This window comes from Lactuca sativa, chromosome 9 (genome assembly GCF_002870075.4).
Source record: "Lactuca sativa cultivar Salinas chromosome 9, Lsat_Salinas_v11, whole genome shotgun sequence".
NCBI classification, from domain to species: domain Eukaryota; kingdom Viridiplantae; phylum Streptophyta; class Magnoliopsida; order Asterales; family Asteraceae; genus Lactuca; species Lactuca sativa.
Window position 1 is genome coordinate 192,096,141 of NC_056631.2, and position 25,319 is coordinate 192,121,459.

Here is a 25,319-nt window from a genome sequence, read left to right on the forward strand (position 1 = left end):
TTTCTCTCTCCTACCAACGGTATATAAAGGGATTGCACGATTCTTTGTCTTCTACCGCTTCAAAGAATTCTAAACTGTAATGACGATTTACACTGTTCATCTTCTTCCTTTGATCAACAATGGCGACTTCTTCTTCTGCACAAGATCAAACTGCTTCATCTGCCTTTCTTACCATCAAGCCTAATCAAAATATGATTATTGAACTCACTCCTTTCGTGTGTGATTCCTACATGTTGCACATTGTGGAGTGTTTGAAGTATTCCCCGCTAGTTGTTGCCCTAACCTAGTTCGAGGCGGTTCCAATGTCATTATTATCTCAAGTTTACTCTTCTACATCATATGACAAGAACAAGGAACGAATCTATTTTCAAATCCACAACAAGAAGGCCATTATTTCCAAAAGGGAGGTTTTGTTCATTGCTTCATCTCGCAGTTGATTCTTCAGTGGTTTCTCTTGATTTTATCACCACCGCACAACTCTACTCACTGATGTATGAGATAGGCTACATTGATTTCTTGACAACCATTGCCAAAGTCAAGAAGTCCTGTCTACCATCTCAGTGGAATGGTCTTCTCACTTTACTGATAAAAGGCTTGACATAACAAAGTGCTGGATCCGATGGCACTAGCAAGGGGTTTCTGGCCATTCTCTATGGTTTGTATAATGGGTTAAACCTAGACTATGGGTCAATCATATGGTCTCAGGTTGTGCAAAGTCTGAACACATCCACTCGTCAATCCGAAATCTCTTATGGACGATTTTGGACCATTATTACTCAAAGAGCCATTGACACTTTGGAAATTCTGGTGATGAAGGATGCTCTAATTACGTCATTTGCAACCTTCCATATGAAGAAGATCATCATCTCTTACCCATTCAAGTTTCGTCACTATGGTTCGATTCCTGAGACAATGTACCGAAGTGTTACCCTGCACAGTAAGGTGATGGCCGACTACAACAAGCTTCATCCCACAAAGCCAAGAGCTCTTACTACCAAACAACAAGCTGCTTTAGATGCTTTTGACAAGCCGAGTAACCTAGGCAAACGGGTGACTACTAAGAAGGAGACAACCGAGCATAAACCCTCTAAGCCTTCCAAAAGCAAGAAGCAAAAGTCAGAGACAGAAAGTTATTCTAAGCCGAAGAAGATCAAACGAATGGCACGAAAACCTAGGGATTCATCTCCTTCTCAATCTGACAACGAAGATGATGAAGAAGCCGCATCTCCACATGTGTCTCCAAGAGGTAATAATCCACCTCGATCTCCTTCCCCAACTCAAGAAGTCAACATTCCGACTCCACCTCCATCACTAAAACAATCCCCTCCTAAACCAGAAGATGTTAAAATTCCAACTCCACCCCCTTCACCAAAACAAACAACCCCAAAACTAACACCACCGAAACAGCCAACTCCAATACCGACACCGAAAGTTCCAGTTGTGGTTGTTCCCACTTCTACAACCGAAACTTCTCTACCACCTCCACCAGTATCTTCTATTTCTATTTCCACAACACCTTTATCTACTCCAATCATTACCCCAGTCAAACCCACTACAATCCCTGAACAAACAGCAAGGGTCAACGTATCTAATACGAGGGCACCTACTGTATCCAACACCCCTGTCATCACTATACCTCCCTCGCCAACCAATCAACTGGTTCTGGTGATACTCTTGGAGGCGACAATGTTGAGTATGACTCCACATACTTTAGTCCCTATCTGTAACAGCCCGGATTCCCAAGTATTATTTATTCTTATATTTTTGGAGATTTGTGAGGAGACTCGGCGAGTTGGAGCCCAAACTCGCCGAGTATGATCGTGGCTATGGGCACTGGTTCGCGTCTGGACTTGGCGAGTCCAAAAAGTGGAATCGGCGAGTCCACGCTGTTTAATGAAACCCTAATCCCCCGCGTTTGGAGCCTATTTAAGGGCACTTATAGCCTGCCATTGCGGCTACCAGTCCCTTGAGAGAACCCTAAGAGAGCTGATTCGTTTTAGGAGAGAGGAAGTCACTTTTGTTCCTTTGTAATCCTTGTTTAGCAAGAAGAAGGTGGCAAAAGCAAGGAGGAGGTGAGATTCCAGCAGATCCAGAGTCCAGAGGCTTCATTTTGAGGTAATAGTTCGAACTTCCTTCAGTTTTAGGGTTGATCTTCAGAGTTACGGTTTTCTAAACCCTTTGGAGAGTGATTATGTGAAGTAAATGGTCCCTCTTCGAGTTTGTACCTTGGATCTGGACTCAAAGAGGTCCAGAGACCTTAACCCTTGGAGCTTTTTGGGTTATTATGGAGTTATTGGACCTAGGTTGTCACTTTTGGGACCAAATCTCTTTTATATGCCTTGTGGGGGTTGTACAAGCATCAAGTTTCGAACTTTACGTGACATTCATGCTTGGGAAGGCCAGATCTATGGTTTGGGAAAGTAGATCTGACCTCAGAAGGTCAATAGAGTTTGTGCATGGCATGAACTCGACGAGTTGTTCTTGAGACTCGGCGAGTAGGGTTGGGGTTTCAGGTGGATTGTTCAGCGAGTAGACTCGCCGGGTTGGGGGGATGACCTAGTGAGTTAGGGAGAGTCATTAGGGGGCTGAGTCAAGCCTAAACTTGCCGAGCTGTTCTTGAGACTCGGCGAGTTGAGTCGTGGTGGCCCCGCGATTCGTGACAGGTGGAACTCGTCGAGTTAGGGAAGTACTCGACGTGTCAAGAGAGGATCCGAGGGAGTCAGTGAACACGTATAGACTCGCCGAGTCGCCCTAGTGCACTCGCCGAGTCCGGTCAAAGTTGACCATTGACCATTGACTAGAGTTGACCAGTGTTGACTTGATAGGGTTAGTCAACCTTAGTTGTGAAAGTGTTAATTAGAGATATATTGTGTTATAGGAGGATTATAGCTCGGGTGATCGAGCGCGAGTGATTTCTGAGATTTGCGAGTTATCGAGATACGCGAGGTGAGTCTTCTCACTATACTTTACCGTGAGTAGGTAACCAGAGTTATGTGACAGAGTATTGTATGCTATATGTATGTTATGAGTGTACTGGATTATTTCTATGTGATTTATGATATGCATGTTTATAGAGTTGGAACCGGAAGGTTCACAGAGATAGAACCAGAGGGTTCACAGAGTAGGGTCCACGGACCCACAGAGTTATAGCCTCGAGTGGCTAATATGTGTTATGTGTGGTATTTTGGGGAACTCACTAAGCTTTGTGCTTACAGTGTCGGTGTTATTTGTTTCAGGTACTAGTGATGACCGTGGGAAGGCGCCGGCTTGATCAGTACACACACACACGGGATTTTTATGTTATCAGATCTTGGCATTTTTATATGGCATGGATTAAGTTTCAAACATTGATGTTTTATGAATGTTAAATGATCTGTGTTTTTATAAAATGCGAAAAATTGTTTTGAAATTTACGGTGTTAGAAGTTGGTATCAGAGCCTTGGTTTGAGGGATTCGAGTACACCTTCGGGCGTATTTGAACTCAAACTGAGGATTTGAGAAGTATTTTCAAAAAGAGTAAAAGATTTTTGGAAAAACGCAGAGCATAGTTGTGTGCATGATCAGTCAGCGCCCGAACGGTGATTTCCCAAAATACCCTCATGTTATGTGACATTGATATTGATATGATGTATTCTCATGCTAGAGTAGGCTAGGTACTCATATTAGGACTAGAGTGGCCTGATTTGTGATGCCTTAGCCTAGGGAGAGGTGAGCTGCTATGAGATGCTTGAGAGTGATTAGATAGCAGAAAGGGACTTATGAGAGATCGGTTTGAGAGTGGATTATGCATAATAGAGTACTTGGAACTTGGGATCCGAAGAGGAAGACTTCGGGTGTATTCTAATACGGTGTGGACAGTAGTATTGGGCCCGTACTACTGAAAGCACCGGGGCGGTGTACATCCCAAGAAAGAATCTTTGGAATGCCCAGGGATCAAGGAGGAATGAGTTGTCGAGTGTGAGTATGCTCGAATGAATTCTAATGTATCATATGTTGTATTTCAGAGGTAGATCATGGTGAGGACACGTATTATGCTTGAGAGCAGTGGGGCCAGTGAGGAGGAGATCCGTCGAATCATCCATGAGGAGGTGGCTGCGGCCATCAGGGCAGAGATACAAGAGATGTTCGGGTCTATTAAGACCATGTTGATTGAGACTTTCGACGAGCGTTATTCCTCTCTTTCTGAGGCTGCTGTTGCAGCGGCCACCGCAGCTATTGCTGCCGCGAGGCCGCAAGGTGGTGATGCATTGCTGTTCCGAGAGTTCAACAACACAAAACCGCCGGAGTTTGATGGGACCCAGGACCCGGTGGTAGCTATGAGATGGATTTCCGACATAGAGGGGTGTTTCTTCACTTGCTCATCTCCTGAGCATTTGAGAGTTCGGTTCGCGCTGAACCAGCTTCGCTTGGGAGCGAAGGACTGGTGGAAGTTTGTGATGGCCCATTTTACGCCTGCTGAGGTTGCGGTAGTGACCTGGGAGAGGTTCACTGCCATGTTCCGAGATGAGTACGTTCCCCAGGTGGAGAGGGAGCGTTTGGCCTAGGAGTTTCTGACCCTCAAGCTAGGTACTGAGTCTGTTATGGTGATTAGCAGGATGTTCCACGAGAGGGCGATGTTCTGCCCTGAGCACGTGTCCACTGAGCAGGCACGTATGAGCCGATATTTGAGTATTTTGAGGCGAGACATTCGGGAGTTCGTGGCGAACTCCTCGTACCGGACGTTTGCCGAGGTTCAGGCAAATGCCCGGAAGAGGGAGATTGAGCTAGAGACTCAGGGTAAGGAGGAGGCGGAGTCTCAGGGGAGGGATCGGCAACCGGCACAGTCCCAGACGGCAGCCAAGTGGGCCAAGCCCGCTGATCCTAAATCGGGGAGCCAGAAGGGCCGCACTTGTGGAAAGTGCGGCAAGGGTCATGATGGAGTATGTAGAGCTGGATCTTGCTACAAATGCGGCAAAGAGGGGCATATGGCCAAGGACTGCCCCAAGGGGTTTGCAATGTGTTTCCACTGCAACCAGACCAGACACCGGAAGGCGGAGTGTCCATAGTTGCGGGGATCAGCTCAGGGAGCACCTCAGGGATCTGCCCCTGCCGCTATCAGAGCTACCGAGAGTCAGCCAGTGAAGGCCGAGGCGCCGAGGGCACGAGGGAGAGCCTTTCAGTTTACCGCAGAGGAGGTCCGCGCAGCGCCCGATGTCGTGGCTGGTATGTGTTCTTTCGTGTATTTATTTTGATGTTGAGATATTATGCTTATATTATGTTATGCGTAGGTACATTTCTTGTGAATTCTGTACCTGCCTTGGTGTTATTTGACTTGGGTGCGAGTCGGTCTTTTGTATCTTTGGCTTTGTGTCAGCATATCAGTGTTAGTCGTGAGGCATTGAGTCGGCCTCTGAGAGTTTCCATAGATAACGAGAGGGTGATATATGCCACAGAGGTTCTCCGGGGGTGCGTGTTCGATATTTTCGGTGTTGAGTTCCCGATTGATTTGCTTCCTATTGCGATGGGTGATGTTTGTGTCATTGTGGGCATGGACTGGTTGAGCAGATTCGATGCGGTTATCGACTGCGAGCGACAGGTGGTGACTATATGAGACCCTAGTGGGGGAGTTCTTACGGTGTACGGCGAGGGTACACGTTCTGGATCTGCGTTTTGTTCGGCCGCTGGGGTGAGGCAGTGTCTACAGTAGGGCTGTAAGGGTTTTGTGTCGTATGTGATGGATACGCGAGTGGATTCCGAGAGGCCGAGGTCAATTGAGAAGGTTCCGATAGTGCGTGAGTTCCCGGATGTATTTCCAGAGGAGCTGTCGGGTGTACCTCCTGTGAGGCAAGCGGAGTTCAGTATCGATTTGGTCCCGGGGGCCGCGCCTATCGCTAAGGTGCCTTATCGCCTTGCACCTCCAGAGATGCAAGAGTTATCCTTGCAGCTTCAGGAGCTGCTGGGAAAGGGGTTTATTCGGCCGAGCAGCTCGCCGTGGGGAGCGCCTATCCTGTTTGTTAAGAAGAAGGATGGTTCACACCGGATGTGCATTGATTACCGGGAGTTGAACAAGCTGACGGTCAAGAACCGTTACCCGTTGCCGAGGATCGACGATTTATTCGATCAGTTGCAGGGAGCATCTTGGTTCTCCAAGATCGATTTGAGGTCTGGATATCATCAGGTGAGGGTGCGAGATGAGGACATCCAGAAGACAACGTTCAGGACGCGTTATGGGCATTACGAGTTTGTGGTGATGCCTTTCGGGCTCACCAATGCCCCGGCAGTGTTCATGGATCTCATGAACCGAGTGTGCAGGCCGATGCTGGATCGGTCAGTGATTGTATTCATCGATGACATTTTGGTATATTCGAGATCTAGAGAGCAGCATGAGGAGCATTTCAGGGAGATCCTAGGAGTTCTGAGATCGGAGAGGCTTTATGCCAAATTCTCCAAGTGTGATTTCTGGTTGCGAGAGGTCCAGTTCCTGGGTCATCTCGTCAACCAGAAAGGGATATTGGTCGACCTGGCCAAAGTTGAGGCGGTGATGAGTTGGGAGGTGCCGAGGTCACCCTCCGAGATCAAGAGTTTCCTTGGGTTGGCGGGTTATTATCAAAGATTTATCAAGGATTTCTCTAAGATCGCAGTGCCACTCACCAGGTTGACCCGGAAGGGCGTCACTTTTTCATGGGGCCCCGAGCAGAAGGCCTCCTTTGAGATGCTTCGCCGAAGGTTATGCGAAGCCCCGGTGTTAGCCCTCCTGGAGGGGATGGAGGACTTTGTGGTATACTGTGATGCATCGATCTTGGGGTTGGGGGTGGTGTTGATGCAGAGAGGGCATGTGATAGCGTACGCATCGAGGCAGCTGAAACCTCATGAGACGAGGTATCCCACCCATGATCTAGAGTTGGGGGCAGTTGTGTTCGCCCTCAAGATTTGGCGTCACTATCTGTATGGGGTTCGGTCTATGATATACACGGACCATAAGAGCCTGAAGTATTTGATGGATCAGCCCAACCTAAATATGGGGCAGAGGAGGTGGTTGGATGTGGTCAAGGATTATGATTGTGAGATTCTATACCATCCGGGCAAGGCTAATGTGGTAGCCGACACCCTGAGTCGTAGGGCGGAGAGCGCCCCATTGTGAGGTGTATGCTTGCGATTGACCGTGATGGCTCCGGTGTTGGACACCATTCGTGGAGCACAGGCTGAGGCCGTGACATCGGAGAACCAAAAGATGGAGAGAGTTGTTGGGTTGGTATCAGAGTTCGTTACCGATGGTCGGGGGCTTATGACTTTTCAGGGGCGTATATGGGTATTGTTTGTGGGTGGGGCACATACCATTTTGATGGAAGAGGCTCATCGGTCGAAATTCTCGATCCATCCTGGGGCCACTAAGATGTATTTGGACCTGAGGAGGGAGTATTGGTGGCCCTGTATGAAGAAGGATGTTGCGTGGTTTGTTGAGAGGTGCTTAACCTGCCGGAGGGTTAAGGCCGAGCACCAAAGACCGCATGGTAAGTTGCAGCCGTTGGAGGTTCCCGAATGGAAGTGGGAACATATCACCATGGATTTTATCACCAAATTGCCAAGGACTTCAAGGGGAGTCGATGCAATTTGGGTGATTGTGGACAGGTTGACGAAGAGCACCCACTTCCTTGCTATTAGTGAGAGCTCCTCCGCAGAGAAGTTAGGAGAGATGTACGTGAGGGAGGTGGTATCTCGGCATGGGGTGCCGATCTCGATTGTCTCAAACCGGGATGTACGTTTCACTTCTAGATTCTGGAAGAAGTTTCATGGGGAGTTAGGTACTAGGCTGCATTTTAGTACCGTATATCACCCCCAGACAGACGGACAGAGTGAGTGGACGATTCAGACACTCGAGGACATGCTCCGGGCATGTGTGTTGGATTTTGGGGGAAGTTGGGATACGTACTTGCCCTTGGCGGAGTTTTTTGCTACAACAACAACCATCATTCGAGCATTAGTATGCCACCCTTTAAGCTGTTGTATGGGAGGAGGTGTCGGACCCCCATTTGCTGGGGAGAGGTTGGACAGTGTGTGATGGGCAGTACAGAGATCGTGCTTCAGACGACAGAGCAGATCCAGCAGGTCAGACAAAGGTTATTGACCACTCAGAGTCGTTAGAAGAGTTATGCGGACAGACGTCAGTCCGAGCTTGAGTTTCAGGTCGGCGAATTTGTGCTTCTGAAGTTCTCTCCTTGGAAAGGAGTGATTCGATTCAGGAAGAGGGGCAAGTTGGGGCCCCAATATATTGGTCCATTCCGGGTGGTTGCGAGGGTAGGCAGGGTAGCCTATCGTTTGGATTTGCCAACAGAGTTGGAGCAGATTCATGACACTTTCCATGTGTCGCAACTGTGGAAGTTTATAGCCGATGAGTCGGCAGTGGTTCCATTAGAGGATATTCAGGTGGATGCGAGCCTGTATTATGCTGAGAGACCAGTGGCAATAAGAGATCGGAAAGTCAAGGTTCTGAGGAACAAGGAGGTACCCTTGGTTTTGGTTCAGTGGCAGCATCGGAAGGGTTCCGAGATGACTTAGGAGCCGGAGCGTGAGATGCGTGAGCAGCATCCGGAGTTATTTGCAGAGCGAGACTTCGAGGGCGAAGTCTAGTTCTAGTGGGGGAGAATTGTAACAACCCGGATTCCCAGGTATTATTCATTCTTATATTTTTGGAGATTTGTGAGGAGACTCGGCGAGTTGAGTCGTGGTGGCCCCGCGATTCATGACAGGTGGAACTCGTCGAGTTAGGGAAGTACTTGACGTGTCAAGAGAGGATCCTAGGGAGTCAGTGAACACGTATAGACTCGCCGAGTCGCCCTAGTGCACTCACCGAGTCCGGTCAAAGTTGACCATTGACCATTGACCAGAGTTAACCAGTGTTGACTTGATAGGGTTAGTCAACCTTAGTTGTGAAAGTGTTAATTAGAGATATATTGTGTTATAGGAGGATTATAGCTCGGGTGATCGAGCGCGAGTGATTTCCGAGATTTGCGAGTATCGAGATATGCGAGGCGAGTCTTCTCACTATACTTTACCTTGAGTAGGTAATCAGAGTTATGTGACAGAGTATTGTATGCTATATGTATGTTATGGGTGTACTGCATTATTTCATTGTGATTTATGTTGTGCATGTTTATAGAGTTGGAACCGGAAGGTTCACAGAGATAGAACCAGAGGGTTCACAGAGTAGGGTCCACGGACCCACAGAGTTATAGCCTCGAGTGGCTAATATGTGTTATGTGTGGTATTTTGGGGAACTCACTAAGCTTTGTGCTTACAGTGTTGGTGTTATTTGTTTCAAGTACTAGTGATGACCGTGGGAAGGCGCCGGCTTGATCAGTACACACACACGAGATTTTTATGTTATCAGATCTTGGGATTTTTATATGGCATGGATTGAGTTTCAAACATTGATGTTTTATGAATGTTAAATGATCTGTGTTTTTATAAAATGCGAAAAATTGTTTTGAAATTTACGGTGTTACACTATCGATTACAATCTAATGAAGATACTGAAGCTCCTATCAACCGCCAACACTTAGACAATATTCATGAGAAGTTGGATAAATTGCTTGCTGATACGAACGCCTATGGAGGGGTTATTCTTAAAGCTTTTGTGGAGACATCTATAGAGCAATATACACAAGCTATGTATAAATCAACCGATGCCATCAAAGAATCGACTTCAGTTTGCAAGAAAGCTTCTGCTAATGTTACTGAAGTTATTTGCACAACTCAGATCTTTTTAGATTCTTTGAAAGGGCATGCGGATACGAATGTAGCTAACATTCGTGAATCGGTTGCCTCTCTTTCTCAGTCTTTAAAGGAAGAACAAACGAAGTTTGAAGAAGTTCGTTCCTCAATGAAAGCTGATAATACCTCTCTCATTAGATCGGTTTCCTCCAAACTGGACTCTCTGCATGCAGATATTGCCAAAGAGGGTGCTCTAAAAGAAGAAATTGCAAGACAAGCCTCTACAATCACAGTCCATCACGTGCAACTTGCTCAGGCAGAGAAGGAGATTTCATTGTTGAAAACTGATGAGATTAAAAACAATAACTTTTAATCTATAAAGATCGATTAGATCGTGAACAAGTATATAAATATGAAACTGCAAGAACACAATATAAATAACAAGGCAGAACGCAATAGTAAGAGCAAACAGCTTGAATCAAACGTGTTGAATGATTAAATAAAATCCTTAGAAGAGCTCGATTAAGAACATCAACTGTAAAGGATTGGAAGATTACAAGAGAGCAATATCGTAAACTCTGGAACGCTAAAACAGAAATCTTGAATCTTGACCTAATATGCATGCAAGCGATAACTTATATACAATACATAAAGGCTCTCGGTAGGACAGGCCCAAACCGGAGAATACAAGGCTAATCTACGAGCCCAAAAGACGCAATACAAAACAGAACTTCAGCCCAACAATCTCCCCCTTTGCGTCAATTTGGAGCGAGACCATCACTTCTTACTTGGGCCGGCGGCTGAAGCTGGTACCTTCTTCTTCACGGTACTAAACAGACACTTGGTTATGAAAAGAATGGTCTGTCTAAACCGGATGTACCAATTGATCATATCTTCAAAATATTTGATGTCATCAGCCGAATTGTCCTTACACCGCTTGACGATAGATAGGACGTGTTCCAAGCAGGGAGTGGTGTAGAGGTGCTTGTCAGCTAACGCGAACAGACATTTCTGTCCTTCGGCTCTGGTGAACATCACAGAGTTTCGCCTTGAATCTATCTTGCCCATTTTCATCGTGTTTAGATCACTGGCCGATCCCACAGGCTTGACTTTCGGTTTCTTCTTAAACACTGTGGCAACCTCCTGATCCATTAGGGCCACCTCCATGATATAGCATGCCAGCATCCTTTTGACATGGTCTAAGATGGGACCATATTCGGCTTCGTTTGTCAGCAAGATGTTGTACAAGACTATCCAATCATGAGGGTTCAGATTGGGCAGATCCGCCAGAGAGATCATGTGAGCAGTTCTTGCAGATCCTCGGATAAGCTTGAACTTGACGTTTGTGAATCTCCCCACAGCAAACGGCTTCATCACCCGAACATTGACAATCTTTTGGGCGCTCCATGTAAGGAATTGAGGGCGAGCGGCCTCCAGATAAAAGTCAATGAGCTCCCTGTCAAGCTCATCGTTCGGATGCGGGACTTCGAAAATGTTGGAGAAGGCATGGAAGATGAACGCCTTTCGAGTCAGCGGCATATCAAATTGCGAATCGACCGAGTTGATGCAGTCGAATGATATCACCGGCTCGAGCCATAGTATACTTGGAGTCTCTATGGCCTCTTTTATCAGTCGATCCCTGGTCCAGGCAGGGAAGAGCAGCTTTCGGCTCTCAAGGAGATCGTTGGCTTCTTTTTGTTTACGTTCGGCTTCTTCAGCTTCACGTGCCACACGACTGACATCGTCATCAGTATTGCGACTGTTCTTTCTCTTTAACATGTCCGCAATAGTCTCCTTGTCTTCATCTTCATCTTCATCTTCATCTCCTCCCTCTGTAATGTTTTTGCCCTTGTCCTTCACACCCAAACCCGAGGCATGACCAGTTGGGGGTGGTTCGGTTGTGTGAGTTGCTTTTGAGGAAGGAGGTGGTTTCGATCCTGTCTTCTCATCTCCCCCTTGTTTCGGAATGGACACGAAACTGGGTAGGCCTTCAATTTTACTCAAGAGAGCCATGGCCGGAGAGAGTTTCTCAGCGAGGGTACGCCTCACCGAGTGATTCAGGATGGGGTCGTGTGCTTCCAGGATGTTGGATAGAGCGGCGTGGACATCCGAAACACACGTCTTGATGATTTCCCTTTCGGATCGAAGAGCCTCCAATTGTTGTTCGGAGTTGGAAAGTTGGGTGCTCTTGACCTTGAGGGCAGTAGTCTTACTCGCCAGGACGTCCATCAGTTTATTTTCAGCCGCAAGATCCTCTTGTAGCTTTGCCAAGCGGGCTTCAATGGAGGCACGGAGTGCCGAGTTGTCGTCGCTAAGGTTTTGTCTGAGGGTAGCGAACGAGGATAACTCCGTCTTTACAAACTGGGCCAATTGATTAACAAGTGGTTCCAGTGTTGTTTTGGTGGCTTCGGCGCTTTCCTGCATAGACTGCATTAGGATTGTAGCGTCATGGAATAGTTTATCGACTTTTTCGGTCGCTGCCTCACAAGCTCGGGTGGAGGCGTCTATTGCAGCAGTAGCAGAGGCCACTGAGTCATGTTGAGCCCTAGAGAAGGCATCAACTATCCTCTGAAGGGCAGCTTCAGATAAGGATGACTTCTGATTGGAAGAGGAGGCGAGAAGTTGATCAACCTTCTCGTTCAGCTCGCGGAGATGCTTCTTGGTTACAGGAGCATCATCCTCCTCATCACTTTGAACTTGAAACGGACTATAGTAGACCGAATCAAAGTTCAGGTGATCACCACCTAGGTATTGATCATCGCCATCGGAGGCGTCTTCTGGAGATTGAGGTGGTGGTGAAGCTGGGGGTGTTATGGGTTTGGTTGGTTCAGGTTGAGTAGGTGGGGGGTTAGTTTCGGGTGGTGGTTGTGTATGGGTTTCGGTTTGTGGAGGTGCGGTTACGGGAGGGGTTTCGGTTACAGGTGGTGTTTCGGTTGAGGTGGTGAATATGGGTGGAGGTATAGGGAATGAGGTTGGTGGTATAGTAGGGTTTATGGTGGGAATGGAAATAGGTATTGTGGGTGGAGGGGAAGGAACTGGGGATTGGTGAAGTTCCATCTCCGGGGTTGGGGACCGAGGGGGTGTGTTGCCTCTTTGTGGAGATTCGTCTCCTTGTGACCCCTCAGAGTCCGAACTCCTACCTTCGGATTCACTTGATGAGGAGGAAAGGATTAGCTTTCGCTTTTGTTGGGTCTTCCTCCTTTTCGGTTGTGGTGACGAGGCAGCCTTCGGTTGTTTGCGCTTCTTGGGAGTAGGTTTTGGGGCTTTGGATGGTTTCTTCCCCTTGTCTGCCTTCTTACCCCTGGCCACCGGTTTGTCGGCATCATGGATCGATCTCAACATGTCCGGTGTCAGTTCCCTCGGACCAGATGGCCCTAACTCCTTGATCGCCTTGATCATACTGCTGTCTGATGGCACACTACCATACATCGACTCCGAGATAGAGCCAATGAAGGAGAATTTCGATGCAGCGGATACGATGATCTTCGTGGTGTGGAACGTACCAATCGAAGACATCGGTGCACCGTCAGCAGTTTGGACATCGAACTTGTCCATAGCCCATCTTGTGATCAAGATCCAGAACCGGGCTAGTGACACCTCGGAGTGTCGGGAAGCGGAAGATAGGCTCTGAATCAGTTGTTGCCAAAGGACAAATCCGTAGTCCAGATTGATCCCGTTGTACACCGCATACATAATCGACAGGAAAAGACGACTGGCCCCGTCCGATCCTGAGCTTCGTTCTGACAGTCCCTTGAAGAGAACTGTAAATAACCCATTCCATTGGGGCGGTAGGCATGACTTTTTGAATCTGGCGACGGAGGTGAGAACTTCCGTGTAGCCCATGTTGTAGAACATGCTGTAGAGCATACCAACCGGAATTGTCTCCGGGTGAACACGCGATGGGTCAGCAGCAAACCCAAGCATAGAGCAGAAGCGGGAACGAGAAATCGACGTCTTGTGTTCCGCCACTTCAAAAAAGACTCTGTCAACGGCCTTGTCGTAATAAGCCGTTGCGTAGACCTGAGATAGGGCCACCATTGGCACCGTTTCAATCCGTGACAGTGCCGGAGCAAGCTGGGAGTATTTGAGACACTCGATGACCGGCGACATGTAGGGATCATAGGCCAGTGGGTTCAGATCAATCACGAGGCATTGCTGAGGACGGATTGGAAGAATCTGAGAAGTAGCATGGACGGAAGAGGATTCAGCCATTGTTGCAGGTTGGAGAAGAAGATAACCGGGAGAGAGTTTGGAAGTATTTTTGCTTTGGAAATTATGGGGCAGTAAAGAGGTAAAAGGTGGTCTGGATGGGTTTTTATAGTAGGTGATAGGAGAGAGAAAGATCGATTCAAATCTCTTATGGAAATATGGAAGGGTTTTTGAGTGACTGATTGGTGACAGTTGGGACGTGCGATGATCACGTAGGAGAGAGAGTGTCAGATTCCTAGGATCACGCCGCCCAATAAGCGCCGGTTCAGAGAGAGGAACCGTTTCTATTTCCACACGCGCCATTAATGCCTGATGGATGACGCTTCAATACTTGCACACGCGTCCAATAGTGTCAGAAAAAGCGCGGCCTCTTCAAATTCACGCGCCCGCCTTTTACCGTCGTTTGAATTTCTATCCTTTGAACTTCCGCCGCGTCAGCATCTTTTGTCTCTTCCCCTTTTTAATCTGCTGTCTTTTGAATAAAACGCCCACGTGGATTATTGGTAACCACAGATTCATTATGAACCATCCATTAATTTTCCAGCCTGTAAAATAATTAGTAACGGAATTTTTGAAAATCTAGGATTTTCGTGCAAAGAGTGTAAAATGAATAAAGAAATAAAGCAACTCTTTTTAGGATAATCTGTGATGTCAATGATGACACAAAACTGATGATCCCGGGCACAAATCTCTTCCTCCATGGTCAAGAGAGACCGCAAAGTGTTAGTGTGGAATCCCGTTAAATTACGATCAAACATTCATTAATAAATGTTGAAAGGCTTCTTGTAATAAGGCAAATTAAGGGTGGTTTCGCTTTGATTCATCAATTCAATTCTTGATATAAGAACGAATGTGAACAAAGTACTTGTGAGACCAGTGTAGTCTGTTGAACAAGTAGGGTTGAGTTGATTCTGTAGTGGCTTGGATGAATATGAAATCTCAGATAAAAATTTAAAACTGGATCCCTTGGAAGAAATGTCATGGTGTGTAACAATTTCATTGGAACCACGCAAAAAGAAAAGAAATTGAGATTTCACGAAGGTACACTCGTCAATTCATTGGTGAAAACTTGATCAAGTTAATTGGTCACCGCCAATTCGTTGGTGTTGAATTTTGGGTTTCACTCAGTTCGTAGTGGCACGAAACTAAGATCATAAACACAGAGGTTGTGTAACCATAAACCCCAGTGGAAATTGCTGAGAGTCTCAAGGGTTACAGTGATGAAACGAATGTTATGGAGAATTTGTAATGGAGATGGTGAAAGAAGACGTAGTACCTCTGCTGCGAACATAAGGACCAAGCAGGAGACTCTGAACTCGTGTGAGAATAGAGTGAGGTAGCTCACGATTAGAATAAATAAGTTAGCCTTATTGGGAAGACAAGGTTTGTTTTTACCATGCCATGAAGGCTATTATTCAAAATCTTATGAGGCTTGGGACACATACAGCAGCATGCTTCTAGGGACACTTAAGTAAGGCATGGAATATATTCCCATAAACAAATGAGCACACAAAGAAAAATAAAAGAAAATATTTTTGTAGTTTTTGAAATTTATATATATAAAAATAATAATAAAAAAAAATTATAGAAGAGTAAAAAAAAATTGAAAAAAAACTTGGAAAGAGATTGAAAAACCGAACCCGAGCGTTCGGTTGGTTTCGGTTCAGGAAAATTTTGAAAAACCGGACCCGAACCTTCGGTTGGTTTCGGTTCAGGAAAATTTTGAAAAACCGAACCCGAACCTTCGGTTGGTTTCGGTTCAGGAAAATTTTGAAAAACCGAACCCGAACCTTCGGTTGGTTTCGGTTCAAGAAATTTTTTTTTTTTTAAGAAACCAAGAAGTTTAGAGATAATAAAAAAAACTTGTTACGTAAAGAAAAATAAATTTTGCACAAGAAATATACAACACAGAAAAACTACCTTTGAAGTAATGAGCGAGTCAGATAGTTGAACCGAACCCGAACGTTCGGTTGGTTTCACTTCTTACGGTTGAGATTGAGTGGTAGTGTGAGGAACTGATTCTGATTCCATCATACCGAGCCCTTGCAATATTTTATTGAATGATGCTTCAGGAAGAGCTTTGGTAAAGACATCAGCCAGTTGATCAGTGGTTCTTACGAAGTGAACTTCGACATTTCCATCTTCCACATGATCTTTGATGAAGTGATACCTTAGTGCTATGTGTTTGGTTTTGGAGTGTTGCACCGGGTTATGACAGATCCTAATTGCACTTTCAGAGTCACAATATAGAGGGATCTTCTTCATATTGAGTCCATAGTCTCGAAGTTGACTCTGGATCCAAATCACTTGCGATGTGCAGGATGCAGCGGCAATGTATTCCGCTTCAGCAGTAGACAGCGACACACATGTTTGTTTCTTGGATTGCCAGCTGACCAACTTCCCATCAAGAAATTGACAGCCACCAGTTGTGCTTTTGCGGTCGAGTCCACATCCTCCAAGGTCTGCATCAGAATAGGCTTGAACGAAGAAGCCAGAGTTGGATGGATACCATAGACCCAAGGAGGCGGTTCGCTTGAGATAGCGCAGGATGTTCTTCACCGCCAGTAGGTGAGGTTCGCGTGGGTTAGCCTGAAATCGAGCACAGTAACACACAGAAAACATGATATCAGGCCTGCTAGCAGTTAGATACATCAATGAGCCTATCATTTGACGATAGAGTGTGATGTCAATAGCCGGTTTATCTAGTGAAGGGGTCAGCTTGGTGCCGAATGCCATTGGGACTTTGACTTTTGAGTCTCCCATCATTCCAAACTTCGCTAGGAGAGTCTTGGTGTAAGCTTCCTGATTGATAAAGATGCCTTCGGTTCCCTGTCTTATGTTTAAACCAAGGAAAAAGTTAATAGGACCCATTGAGCTCATTTCAAACTTAGTCTCCATCAACTTTCTGAATTCAGCTGTTAAGCTGGGATTCGTGGAGCCAAAGATGATGTCATCGAGATAAATTTGAACTATCATAAGGTGGTTACCTTCCTTTTTACGAAAGAAGGTTGGGTCAACCAAACCTTGTTTGAATTTGGACATCTTCAAAAATTTTGTAAGCGTTTCATACCAGGCTCTCGGAGCTTGTTTGAGGCCGTACACAGCTTTATCCAGAATGTAGCAATGATTTGGATACTTTTCGTTCACGAACCCAGGAGGTTGCTCCACATACACAGTTTCTTCAAGTTCTCCATTGAGAAATGCACACTTGACGTCCATTTGGAAAACCTCAAAGTTTTTGTGAGCAGCATAGGCCAGCAATATTCTAACCGATTCTAGCCTTGCTACTGGAGCGAACGTCTCTTCGTAATCTATCCCTTCCTCCTGACAGTATCCTTTGACAACCAGGCGAGCCTTGTTTCTTATGACATTACCTTCCTTGTCCATTTTGTTTCTAAAAACCCATTTGAGACCAACAACTGAAGCATCCGGAGGAGTTGGAATGAGGCGCCAGACTTTATTCCTCTCAAACTCGTTTAGTTCATCTTGCATAGCTTGAACCCAATCAGAGTGATCGAGGGCAGTGTTCACTGTCTTCGGTTCGACTTTTGATACAAATGAGTTAAACATACAAAACTCAACTTTTGAGAATAAGGATGTCTGTTTTGCCTTCAGTTGAGATCGGGTCAGAACCTTTTCAGATACATCACCAACTACTTGAGAGATAGGATGATCTCTGGTCCATTTTGTAAGAGGAGGGTAATTCGAATCAAAGGATGGATCTAGTTCAGCGTTGATCATCTCTTCAGACTCGGATTGGCTATCAAAATCAAGCGTCATATCATCATGCTCCCCCTCAATTGATGAGTCTTGACAAACGTGAGGTTCAGGGGTTTCTTGTGGTGCTGGATTTTCAGACATTGAAGGACCTTCGTGAGGAGGTGCATCTTCGGTTGATGAAGGACCTTCGGTTGAAGTAGTAGAGCTTGGCTCCCCCTGGACTTGTGAGCTAGGCTCCCCCTCGACAAGAGAATTTGGCTCCCCCTCGACTGAAGCATTGTTGGTTGGAGATTCATCAGTGGGCGATTCTCCTTCATGCATTCTTCTTGCAGCATCTTCGACAATCTTCTTCATATGATCTATTTTGTTGTCGGCTGCCCCTGCTTCTGAGAGAGAAGCTTTTTCCGGTTCATCAAAGAGATCCAGAAAATTCTCGTACATATTGGCGATTGAGATTGTGACTTGACCAGTTTGAGGGAAGATTTCCCTGGCAGTGTCATCTATGGCCTGTAGCTTCTTGACATAGCTATCGTCGAAGGTCACATAGTATGTTTCTTCAATCCTTCTTGATCGTTTGTTTAGGACCCTGTACGCCTTTGAAGTGAGTGAGTAACCCAGAAAGATTCCCTCGTCGGCTTTGACATCAAACTTGTTGCGGTGTTCTTTAGAGTTAAAGATGAAACACCTTGAGCCAAAAACGTGGAAAAATTTCACATTGGGCTTCCTGTTGTTTAGTATCTCATATGGTGTGAGCGTGAATCGCTTGTTAAGATAGGACCTGTTTTGAGTATAACAAGCAGCAGAAATAGCATCAGCCCAAAAATATAGAGGTAAGGAAGCAAAACTTAACATAGTTCGGGCAGCTTCACACAGAGATCGATTTCGTCTTTCGACTATTCCATTCTGCTGTGGTGTGTAGGGAGCTGAGAAATTATGGCTAATTCCCTTTTCTGCAAGAAACGCTTCAAACTCCCTGTTCTTGAATTCGAGACCATTGTCGCTCCTGATGTTGCGAACGACCTTCTTGAGCTGGACTTCAATTTGCTTGATAAACACTTTCAGCTTTTGAGTCGCTTCAGATTTGAGCTTTAGAAAGAACACCCATGTAAATCTAGAGAAGTCATCAACGACAACAAGAATGTACTTCCTACCACCGATGCTTTCAATAGATGAAGGACCACATAAATCGATATGAAGCAATTCGAGTGGTTCAACAACTTTTGTGTTAACTATGGATGGGTGACTTTGACGACTCTGCTTTCCCATTTCACATGCAGCACATAAATGCTCTCTGTCAAACTTGAGCAATGGAAGACCCCTAACATGACCTCCAGTGACAAGTCGGTTGATATCTTTGAAATTGAGATGAGAGAGTCTTCTGTGCCACAACCAGCTTTCGTCGTATTGAGCTTTTGATAGCAGACAAATTGCTGGGTTTCCTTTGATGGGTTTCATGTTCAGCGGAAACATTTCACCCTTTCGCTCTGACTTCAGAATCACTTTCTTTGTTGTTTTCTCTATGATTTCAGAACCTTCATCATCGAATGAAACTTTGAGACCTGTACCTCCAACAAGCTGAGATACACTGATGAGGTTGTGTTGAAGTCCTTCCACATAAGCCACCTTTCTTATGGTAAAATCACCATTCGTTATCATCCCATATCCCTTTATGGTGCCGTAAGAGTTATTTCCAAACTTAACGTTGCCACCATTTGCAAGAGATCTGTATTCCCTGAGTTCCTCCTTCCTTCCTGTCATGTGACGCGAGCAGCCACTGTCGATATACCATTCTTCGTCAAACTGCTCGTCACTTATAACCTGCAAAAATTAAGCAGATTTAGGAACCCAAAGTTTCTTGGGTCCATGTGAGGTTTTCATGGGAACAGGAATAGTTAGAGAGATATCAACAAGATATGTTCTTTTAATTAAAGTTGTTTCATCTTTCTTTTTAATGGTGAAAACTTTTATTTTGTTAGGATTGGATTTGTTCGCTTTAGACTCAGGTTTGAATTCACCGACTTTCTGCTTTTCCTTCTGTTCAGCAGATGGACGTGGTTTTTGAGAACCCATGGAATTAGTGTTAGAGCAAGATGGAGATGAACAAGAAGAATTAGGAAGAGAGGATTTGGATTTGGATGGAGGTGTCTTCCTTGCTGATGACTCTAGGTGACCCTTTTGCTTTTGATCGTTGGTGGGTTTAACTTTTGAGTCTTGTTCTCTTCTGACTTCAGAACTGAACCTCTGAGTTCGGTTGGAGTTGTTCTTGGAATCGAACCTTTGGTTTCGGTTTAAATCCTTTTCAGAACCGAACCTTTGCTTTCGGTTAGAATTTTCTTGCGAACCGAACCTTGGCTTTCGGTTGGTATCTTCTTGCGAACCGAACCTTGGCTTTCGGTTGGTATCTTCCTGCGAACCGAACCTTGGCTTTCGGTTGTTGGAATTATCGTGCTTTCTTACGAGATTATTTTCATACTTCAGATTCTTGTCCTTGTGTGAATAGTATGCATTCTGGGAGTGCCAGAATTGTTTCCTTTCAGAAAGATTTTTCCTGTATCTTAGGTTCCTTTCTATCTTTTTATCCCTCATCTGTTTGGGTTGATGATGAACGTTCGCTTTCGCTTTTGATGTAACCTTTGCTGATTCCTTTTGAACTTTAGGAGTTTTTCTTTGAAACGAGGGAGCAGAGGGAATATCTGAAGATTCAGTTTGCCCTGAGGAAGTGGAAGGAGTGTCTGATGAAGTTTCACTTCGAGCTGTTGGCGTTGAAGGAATGTCTTCTTTTACTGAATGCTCAACCTCTTGAGGAGTGTCTTTTGTACCACTTGTGCTTGGTTCACTGAAATTATCAGGCTTGTTCAAGGGTTCAGGTATGTATCTCCCTTTCTTCATCCAAGAGGTTCTTTCAGATAGGCCAACGGTTTCGTTTCCATTGTCAATAGGAGCTTCCCAGAAGAACTCATCACAGCCATCAGCATTGTCTTCGTTAACAATAGCCGTGAGTTCAGCTGTTTGATGTTCGGTTACTCCAGTCACTTTGTATACCTGATTCGGAGTGGTTCTGACCTTTTGATAGACAACAGCCTTTTCTACTAATTTCGGGGACTTTTGTTGGGACAATCTAGCAAATTCCACAGAATTTTCAGAAACAAGATTTTTGTGGTTTTCAGTTTCGCTTTTCACAAATTCTGAGCAGTCAACCGTATCCTCTACAGAAATTTCACTCATGTTTTCGTCCTCGTTAAGCTCAGATGCATTTTCAACATCAATTTTATTTTCTGAACTTACTTTGGCATTTAGAGAGTCAAACTTTTGTATGGTTTCGGTTCTCAGTTTAAGTCTATCATTTTCGTCCAACAGATTTTTGAGCATGTCCTTATGGTCTTTGGATTTAATGAAGGACTCAATTTTGTCCAGTCCAATTTGATAAGTTGGGTTGACATCATCAGACGAAATCACACTCTCACAATTGTAAGCTTCGGCATCGATTTCATCCTCCTTAAATTCTAGGAATGGTAAAATCATACGATGGATCTTTTTGCCTATCTCACAGTCCAAGTGCAGCTGAGTAATATTGGAATATAAACGTTTAGCTATTAAACAAAAAACATTTCGTTGTTTTAACAATTTCAAATTGTCTCTCTGCAAATAAATGTTTTCGTCTTTGACTTTAATTAATTCCGACTCTTTTAACTCAATCCACATACGCCGCTCCTCACTCTTCGACGCCACCCTGCTTAATTGATCAGTCAGGTTAGAATTGGTGACTCTAGTTTGAGTTAAGCTACTATCTAAATGAGAAATTCTTGTGTTAACGCTTTTTAGTTCTTTCTCATATGAGGATGATGGTACTTTAGATGAAACAAAAACAGATTGTACCTTCTTTATCAGTTCATCAAGCTCATTGAACTGTTGGCTGAGTGGTTTGGCTGTGAAGCACATATCTTCCTGCACTTTCGGTCCATTGCTTCCTCCATCGGTGTTGTATCCCCTCATTTGAGATGCGCTTGACACCATGAAGCATTTTCCACCACTGCTTTCCTCCTTAGCCATATAAGCCTTTCCATGAGTAGGCTTCCTCACTTCTTCGTCTTCTGAGTCAGTAGACCAAACTTCGGTGCTACCGAACTCATCGTTATTAACCGAACCCTGCACAATAAGAGCATTAATAGAAGGGTTAGCGGTAGACTTTTTCTTCCTCAACTCATCCAACCTCTTCTGCAGTACGGCTTCCTCATCCTTTCCGTCATCCTTTTCAGCCATCTTTTTAAGAACACAGTCCTTAGCATAGTGGTTCTTGCCACCACAGTAAAAACAGCTTACTCCGGAATCGCCATCTGCCTTCGGTTCCTTCTTGGACTCCTCAGCCTTCGGTTCATTGTTTGCCTTTTCAGAGCTATAACTCCCCTGCCAGTTTCGGTTTTTGTTGCTGGGGAATCTCTTCTTTATGAACCTCTTAGGATTGGATACCATCATGGCATAATCCTCAGTTGTGAGGTCATATTCTTCCAAGTTGAGCTCTTCATCCTCCATCACGGCTTTACTTTTAGATAGGAGGGCCAACGAACCAAGACTAGACACAACGTTCTTCTCTTGAACAACAATCTTCTCTTGGGACTTTAGAATACCCACCAGTTTCGCCAAAGAGTATGATTTAAACTGTTCATGGGCTTTGACTGTGGAAACTACTGCTCTCCATTCCAATCTCAGTCCGTTCAAGAAAGTAACCTTTTGTTCGATGAGCTTCCTTTCAATGTCGTGTTTGATCATCTTGCTGAGAAGATGATTGAAGCGATCAAACGTCTGGGTCACGGTTTCTTCGGCCCCTTGCCTGAATTCTCCAAACTCAGATAGAAGCAAGGTTTGGATGGAGTGTTCAAGATCTTCGTCTGTTGAATACAGTTCGCGAAGTCTATCCCACACTTCCTTCGCCGTAGTGCATGAGCTGACAAGTCTGAATGTGTCGGACTGAAGGGCGAATCTGATCAACCTTAGTGCCTTAATATTGCACTGGAATTTATCTTTCTCATCCTGCGCAATATTCGTCACGTCCTTGAGCAAATCGTTGTATTCTTTTTGCGTCTTAATAACTCTGGATGTCGCGGAATGAGAAAATGGTCCATTGATAATGGCTTCCCATATGAGAAAACCATTGTCCTCCGATCCAATCACGTAATCTTCAAAATGATGTGCCCATACTTCATAGTCATGGGTGTATAAGATTGGAATCTTTGTTGTCGAACCAATGCTGTTGGAAATATTAATAGGGTTTGATTGCGTTGCGTCCATAATGATCGTAATAACCTGTTCAAAGATCAGACTTGTAATAAAGCAGATTAGGGCAAAACAATAAATACTAAGATACGTCAATTAAGATGACGGCTCAATAAATATCGATGATTGCGGAAAACCCTAATGAAAATCTTTTTCACAGAAAAGAAGTGTATCGATTACACAGCCTCCTGCTCTGATACCAATTGATGAGATTAAAAACAATAACTTTTAATCTATAAAGATCGATTAGATCGTGAACAAGTATATAAATATGAAACTGCAAGAACACAATATAAATAACAAGGCAGAACGCAATAATAAGAGCAAACAGCTTGAATCAAACGTGTTGAATGATTAAATAAAATCCTTAGAAGAGCTCGATTAAGAACATCAACTGTAAAGGATTGGAAGATTACAAGAGAGTAATATCGTAAACTCTGGAACGCTAAAACAGAAATCTTGAATCTTGACCTAATATGCATGCAAGCGATAACTTATATACAATACATAAAGGCTCTCGGTAGGACAGGCCCAAACCGGAGAATACAAGGCTAATCTACGAGCCCAAAAGACGCAATACAAAACAGAACTTCAGCCCAACAAAAACTAAAAGAGCTATCTTTCGTAGTTGTGCCAATGATGTTAAGGACATGTTGACGAACATACTTGGTGCTTATGATCCAATTCTGACTCTCACCATTCGCAATCATCTCACAACCAAACTGCTTCCCGCCCTTGCTATTCTTCATGAAACGAAAGGTGTTTCGTAGCCTTTTGTTACTCCAAAACAAGGGGGGGGAGGAATCTCAGAAAGCAGTTATGACAAAAGAACTGAAGGATAATGTAGCTTCAGGTTCTGGCCCGAAAGAAAAGCTGAAACAGATTGTACATGACAACGATAGTGATACAGATGAGACTATTGCCGAGGCTCTGCAAAGAAAGAAAAGGGATAAAGAGTTGGATGAAAATTTGAAAATCACAAAAGTAGCTGAGGAAATAGAGCGACGAAACAAAGAAACCGAAGATATCTTACAATGTAAGAAAGCTCTTTTTCCTGAATGGACTCGGGATGTGTTGATCAGTCAAGCAATTGAATCACCGAGTTTCTACTGGTTAGAACCGATTGCTTCGTTTGACTGCGACAATTCCAAGGACTCACAGTTTGATATGTCGATTACAAGGAAGGCATTTACTTTTCATTGTTTTGATTCAATTGTTGAGTTTCCTTTTCCATGTCCAAGGGTTGAACGAGAGCTTATTGAATGGTATTTGAAGCCGAATCCAGTTGGCAAGTTTGTGAACGTTCATTTCAAAGTTACACGAGGAACTGCAAACTCTGTTTCGTTGATATCACTGGCTGACCTTCCCAATCTTAATCCACACGATTGGATTTTGCTTGTCAACATTCTGCTCAATAATTCCAAGCAGTATGAACCAATTATAGAACATATAAAAAGAATGTTGGGATCCTATATCCATGAAGTTGCAACAATGGATCAGGAGATAGCAAGGGTAATGAATAAGAAACCGACAGTCAAGCCTACCCAAAAGCCCGGTGATGTGAACAAGATGAAGATAGGGCAAATTGACTTAACTCACTTAATTGTGATTTTACGAAGGGTGATGCTCATAAGTTCTTGTTCGCTTTGGTAGATAAACATTTGTTTTCTACTGACTGCTTGGAGCACATCATTATTTTAAATATATTAGTGCAAGCAGAACTCGGATGCTGATAAGAAAACGTTTACTGATATGCTTCGGTGGTATATCACCTTTCGGTATCATCTATTAGCTATCATACCAAGAGTGTTCAAGACGGTAGGGAAGCCATCGTTTCCTAAATAAATTTGAAGTCTCGGTCCCAAAGACACAAAGGGGGAGATTGTTGGGACTTATCGTGTTGCGTCTTAGGGCTTTTTGTATATATCCGGATTGGGCCTGTCTATCCGTGATTATCTCTTAGGGTTAGACTATATATATGCATGCATGTATGCATTTTTTTTACAGGTCTTATTATTATACACATGAGTTTTGTAACCTTAAACACCTCTACAGTTGAAGTTCTTAATCGAGCTCTTCTGAGGTGTTGAAGCATTAATCATACAACGTATTCAAGCCATATTCTTGTTCACTTTACGTTCTTTCTTGTTTGCGTACTTAGAATTAATCGATCCTGATAGAACTTTATTCTAACAATGATGTTGCTTCCCTTGTTCGTATGCTGCACATATCGAATCATTATCAAATTTTAAAATGGTTAAGCCTCGAACAAGATTATTTACCACCAATTTTTTCAGATTTTTGAAATTTAAGTGAGAAAGTTCCGATGCCATAGCCAACTTAGATCAGACGACGCCTTCCAAAGTAAACATACTGAAGGAACACCAACAATTGGTTTGATATCAAGGATGAACATATTTCCTTTCCTT

The 25,319-nt window shown here is 44.4% G+C and overlaps 1 protein-coding gene across 1 annotated transcript; it reads left to right on the plus strand.

The window, feature by feature from the left end:
• Nucleotides 1-945: 945 nt before the first annotated feature.
• LOC128129220 (leucine-rich repeat extensin-like protein 5) lies at nt 946-23,660 on the plus strand. The gene is made up of 3 exons (XM_052767862.1): nt 946-1,723; nt 9,507-10,026; nt 23,519-23,660. The coding sequence occupies exons 1-3, from the start codon at nt 946-948 to the stop codon at nt 23,658-23,660; spliced, it is 1,440 nt and encodes a 479-aa protein (XP_052623822.1).
• The last annotated feature ends 1,659 nt before the right edge of the window (nt 23,661-25,319 follow it).

Excerpts from the sequence above, each read along its gene's own strand:
- LOC128129220 (XM_052767862.1), top strand. The coding sequence starts at position 946 with ATGGCCGACTACAACAAGCTTCATCCCACAAAGCCAAGAGCTCTTACT. Across the intron at positions 1,724-9,506 it reads ACATACTTTAGTCCCTATCT|ATACTGAAGCTCCTATCAAC; the intron begins GTAACAGCCCGG and ends AATCTAATGAAG. Across the intron at positions 10,027-23,518 it reads GCAGAGAAGGAGATTTCATT|TTGTGCCAATGATGTTAAGG; the intron begins GTTGAAAACTGA and ends TATCTTTCGTAG.